This window comes from Bombyx mandarina, chromosome 16, assembly GCF_030267445.1.
Source record: "Bombyx mandarina strain Sakado chromosome 16, ASM3026744v2".
Lineage (NCBI taxonomy): Eukaryota > Metazoa > Arthropoda > Insecta > Lepidoptera > Bombycidae > Bombyx > Bombyx mandarina.
This window is the reverse complement of record NC_143222.1, coordinates 8,129,670-8,135,601: the sequence shown is the minus strand read 5'-3', so window position 1 is coordinate 8,135,601 and position 5,932 is coordinate 8,129,670. Positions and strand designations below refer to the sequence as shown.

General features: G+C 37.2%; 1 protein-coding gene across 1 annotated transcript; it reads right to left on the bottom strand.

Moving 5' to 3' along the window:
• Positions 1 to 628: 628 nt before the first annotated feature.
• On the bottom strand, positions 629 to 2,353 carry LOC114250387 (adenosine deaminase). The gene has a single exon (XM_028184245.2). It carries the CDS (start codon positions 2,207 to 2,209, stop codon positions 722 to 724), a length of 1,488 nt encoding a protein of 495 aa, XP_028040046.2. The 5' UTR covers positions 2,210 to 2,353; the 3' UTR covers positions 629 to 721.
• Positions 2,354 to 5,932: the final 3,579 nt, after the last annotated feature.

Genomic DNA, 5,932 nt, shown 5'->3' with positions numbered 1-5,932 from the left:
AATGAGATCGTGACCGTTCTCTAACAGTCACAAATATTATGAAATCGACCTTCATCACATCGACCTTCGATGTGATTTCTAGAACAAATTTTCTTTGCTCATTCAAACTAAGTAAGTAGGTATATCTACTCGTAATATTAGTAGAAGATTATTGTGGACAAAGTACATTCCAAGGTACATTAACACGATATTTGTAAAAATCTGTAACGAATCAATTTCTGTTATAAGCATTATATAAGAGATGTAGTAGATCACAGACAAAGGCCTCAAAATGACGTAGAAATACATTATCGGTATAAGTAAAATTTGTAATGTAAATGGTATGGTTAGTAGTAGTCTTGTTTCTGGAAAGTTCCAACTTTGCCATTTAATATACCTAAACTACTCGTAGTAAATATTTATTATTTTCAAATGATATATTTAGACAAAACGTTGAAATAAAATATACTGATATGTATTAATATAACATTATGCATATAGTCATGAAATTTGAAGGTATCATAATACATTATATTAATTAAAAAACATTAAATTGCCATTTAATTAAGAAAAACCATTTTCTAAATATCATTAGTACCTTTATTACCGACACATTGTAAAAAAGCAAACATCGTTGACAAATCATATCACGTTAAATACGAGTCTTATTAGCAGGGAATTTTGAAAGATTTCGAAACACCTAGGAATTCATAAGAAAATCCCTATAAATTGAGATTCGATGTCACCATTTATCTTTCACAATATTGTCTATAAATTTCGTCCACCGTATTTCGAATTCATGGACTATTTTGTCTTTATTCGGATATGTGCTGTAATACAACGAATTTAATGCTAGTTTCTTCAACATTTTCAGGTCCGCGTGTCTGCTAGCTACTCCAAGGAAAGTGACATAAAAATCATGGGTCAGAGGCGTTGCTTCCCAAACACCGGGATCATCACTAGACAAAACTACAGGCAGATCTTGAGCTAAAAATGCAGCTAAAGGATGATTCCTAACGTCATCAACTAATTTCAAAACAACGTTTGACAACACATTAACTTCTAAAGCTATGCCCCGCTTCTTTACCTCCTCTAAAAGCACAGGGTGCTTAATGAGAGCAAAGGCATGGCCTATTCGTTTAGTGTCAAGCGCTATTACATCTAATAAGTTTTCATCTGAACTTGTACCGTACCAGTTCGTCTCTCCGGCGTGAAAGAAGAAGTCCAATTCACTTTTTGCTTCCTCTAGCTCTGATAAAAAGTCTTTAGTTGGTGCTCCAATATCTTCTTGACCAACTAAATCAAAACCTGCTAAAAAATCTGGAGCCAATCTTTTTATTTCTTTGGCAATATCAATGTATTTTTTAACAGTTTTCGTATCCACCATTCGGAGAGGTGCATATATTAATTTAGCTCCATAAAAATCTGGATAATCCTCCATAAAGCGATCTAAGACTTCTTTATAAATTAATGCGGTTTCAACAGAATCATACACGTTTCCGTCTAAATCGTACAGTTCGGGTAAAACACTTCTAATTTCAATGTACATTACATTGTCTTCCCGAAAGGCTTTCAATGTGTCGTAGAAATATTGTTCCCATACTGGTTTGTAAGATAAAAGCGGTCCAGTCGTGATGAAGTACTGTTGGAACTTCCTCCAAGCCGCATTCACATCGGAGTAAACCTCTTTTGGATTGCTCACAACTAAAGTAAAGTGCTTTCTTAGATCCGCATCGAATTTTTCAACATTACTCGACGATAGTCTGGCATCGCTCAGTAATTGCCATTTTACTGCACAAGGAGTTTTCGGAATATTCTCGGAAAACAAAAACTGAACTTGACTTTTCTGGAAGCAAACGTACAGATCTTTCATGTAAGTTAATTCGAGGACATAATCTGGACTCAAAAGGCCCGTGTCGTGAGCGTGGAGTACGGCGCCTTTCGGCATCTGCTGCAGTAGTTTGAACAACTCCGTATCCTCTACTTCGTCTTTATAATCAAAAAAGTGCTTAGATAAATTGAACGTTTGCGGATGATGAAACGCATAGTCGAGTTCCCTTATTTTCAGATCCATTATTATTTCATTCGCTTTCATTTCACTGTCACTCAAACTTATATCACTGCCGAGCATCATTTTGAGTTCTCGTTCGAGCAGTTTATTTCTGTCTTCGATCGCATTATTTGCGGCGGTTGCAACAATAAAATAGAAAAGACAAATCACTATCGACATTGTAAACGTTTGTAATTGAATACAGACCAAGCAGAAAACGTTTTAAATGTATAATGCGCACAGGCGTACTTTGATAGTGGGAGGCGAAAATCTCGCAATCAGCGATATATAGATAATTAGATAGATAAAAACACGGTATGAAATTCTGATACTGACGTAATAGGACCAAGCGCTTATCAAGTTCAAGGATTTGTTTCCACTTCAGTGTTCGAGAAAATTGATTTTGTTGTACAAACTATGTGTTATTTCAGTTTTAATCGATTTCAAAAAAGGGAGTTTCTCAATTCGACTGACAATCGACCAATGTATTTTTTTATATGCGTGCCCTCGTCTCACAACTTTATTTATTCTTTATTGGAAAGCTAGTGTTTCGCAGGTTGTGCCATTTCAATTTCATCAAGATCTGACCATTAATTTCTGAGCTATCCTTGATAATGTTATTTAACAGAGTTCAACCACATTGACGATGGTCTCATTTTGTTTTGTTAAAGTCGGTTTTCTTTTATTTACCGTATAATGGACAAAAGCGGACACGATGCTTAGAATATTTAAATATATTAAAACTTTATTTTTTTGTAAATCAGAACACATATCCTATTGCTTACGTAGCTCTTAAGAAAACAATTGTAACGGGAAGCACTGAACGACTAGATATCAGGGGTAATCTACGGGATTTTTACTGGTGGTAGGACCTCTTGTGAGTCCGCACGGATAGGTACCACCATCCTGCCTATTTCTGCCGTGAAGCAGCAATGCGTTTCGGTTTGAAGGGCGGGGCAGCCGTTGTAACTATACTGAGATCTTAGAACTTATATCTCAAGGTGGGTGGCGCATTTACGTTGTAGATGTCTATGGGCTCCAGTAGCCATTTAACACCAGGGCTGTAAGCTCGTCTACCAATCAAAGTAATAAAAAAAACGCGATGTCCGCTCAGCAAGTGACAAAAGAACTGATTAGTGAGCGATAAAGTTAGTACGAAGCACGGCGAGCGTATGCGGCGAATAATTCCAAGATCTCTCTGTCTTGAATAATTCCAAGGTCATATTTCTACACTGCTAAATTAACAGAATTTAAATAGCGGTTCGTTTTTGTTTTTTACGTCAACAGGTAATGTTCTAGCTTTACCGATTTCAGCCTGAGAGAAATTGCTCACACTAGCCCTAGCAAGGGCAGTGCTTCGCCGAATCTACCAGCGGATCGGAATCGGGATCCATTGAGAAGATCCGCCGAGTATCTCAATGGATTGGATCTGTGGGTTAAGTAGCATATCATATTCTTCGTCGCATGGTATTCGTTTGGAATGCCTTAAAAGTACCAATAGTGGAAAGATCCGAAATAACCTGTTTAGGGCGAGCGGCTTGTAATCAACGTCCCAAGACGCTGCTCATCTGCCTCTTGCTGGAAAATAGGCATAACACATCCAGCTACCAGTACTTAGAGAAGGATTTACGGCAGAAGGATGATTTGCAGCCATTACTCAAATAGGTCTAATTACGCAAGTACTTAACGGTAGGCAGCGGCTTGGCTCTGCCCGTGGCATGGCTAAGGTCCATGGGTGACGGTAACCGCTCACCATCAGGTGGGCCGTATGCTCGTCTGCCTACACGGGCAATAAAAAATAAAAAAAGATCCAGATTGCATACCTGTTGCCAACAATTAATTCTTTACTTAGATGTTTGGACTATCAAATTCAAATTCAAATTCAAAATCATTTATTTCAACTTGGATGTCATCAAAAACACACTTGTTGAATGTCAAAATGTAAAAGAAAATGTTAACTCTACCACCGGTTCCAAAAAAAGCCACAGTCCTGAGAAGAACCGGCGAAACAATATCAGCGGGCTTTTTTTTTTTTTGGATTTACTCAAATATTTTTTTTTTTTTAAACAAGAAAACATATTTACAGTATACGATAAAACAAGTCAAAAAAATACAATTCAAATAAATAATAATAATAATGAAAAATGAAAAGGCCAGGAGCGAACGCCTCATTCCCACGTAGTGCCATCAAGTAAAAAATCCTTAACTTTATAATATGCCTTGTTGCACAAACGTTCCTTGACAGTTTTCTTAAATGTATGAACAGGTAGTAGTTGAACTATCTCGCGGGCCACCTGATTCTAAGTACTTTGAGGAGCTCATAGACATCACAAAGGAAATGCCGATATCCAGCTTGAGGCACGATTTCTAAAGTCTAAAATTTGAACACAAGACAGTTTCAGGATAAAAATCGCCAGAATGGTCGTAAGTACTACTTGTCCGCGTGCTCTTAAAGCTCTTTCCGCAACGCTTCATACATTGACGTGCTCATGTTAAAAAAGTATCCTAACATTCTCTATCCATCTTTCTCATCATCCAAAAACTTCACCTACAATTAAAAATGTCGAACATCGAAAGGCCGCATGAAATAACATTAATAATGCGACCTGCTAAAAGTCGCGGGAGTCCGCTGGATGCAGGCTGCGCAGGACCGGTTATTGTGGCAAGCCTTGGAGGAGGCCTATGTCCAGTAGTGGACATCCGTGAGCTAAAAAGTGGCATGAAAAAATAACCGTCATCAAGTAGACTATACATTAGACACTGTATAGCCATCATACTAAGACTATACATAAATAATAAAAATCTTACGTTACGGACGTTTTTTTTCCGGTTAGGGTACCCCTCCGCATCGTTACATAAGGAACTTTATTAGCTAGGACTATATAGGAACTATATAGTCCTAGCTAATAAAGCTAACTATAGAACTATATAGGAACATTATTAGCCATGTCACCAACAACTAGAACTAATTAACTCATGTTAAGATCCAACGTTAGAATATTTTAATCAAAACAAATAGGCGTTACAATCGTTTAATATTTATTGAAATTACATTTTGTGCCTGTCAAATTTTAAGGAGCAATACTTTTGTTAGAGTAATTTACTCTGATAAATTCAACAGGAGTTTCATGTAATTTTTTATGGAAACAATGTTATAGTGTAGTGACTATTATTATTATTGACAAATATGGGTACATAGTAAAAAAAATAATGATATAGAACAATGCTTTTTTTATTGCCCTTGTAGGCAGACAAGCATACGACCCACCTGATGGTGAGTGGTTACCGACGCCCATGGACTTCAGCAATGCCAGGGGCAGAGCCAAGCCGCTGCCTACCGCTTAAATATGCACGCACACCGTGTTATATGCTAATTTTGAAAGCAATAACGTTGCAATCCTTTTCGCGGCAGTAACGCTATAAGCATTTAAGCGGTTGCTTATTATTGCGAGTATCTACATGCACGCTACAAAGTCAAAATTGCATTGAACATAAGCAGTTAATTATATTTAAAGAGAACACTCATCTTACGTAGAAAATAGGGACCATTGGTTATATCAATTGTTAAGATTAGGACGAAATATTTTAAGACGATGTCGGTTTAAAGCAGATTTTTTTTTATATCGACTGGATATATTTGGATTAAGCGACCTTTTTTTTATTGCTTAGATGGGTGGACGAGCTCACAGCCCACCTGGTGTTAAGTGGTTACTGGAGCTCATAGACATCAACAAAGTAAATGCGCCACCCACCTTGAGATATAAGTTCTAAGGTCTCAAGTATAGTTACAACGGCTGCCGCACCCTTCAAACCGAAACGCACAGTGCATATTGTAAGTTCATTCCAATGCGCTTCGGTTCGAAAGATGGGAATACTATAGCTAATACCATACATTATAAAATC

Coding starts and splice junctions, on each gene's coding strand:
- LOC114250387 (XM_028184245.2), bottom strand. CDS start 2,209: ATGTCGATAGTGATTTGTCTTTTCTATTTTATTGTTGCAACCGCCGCA.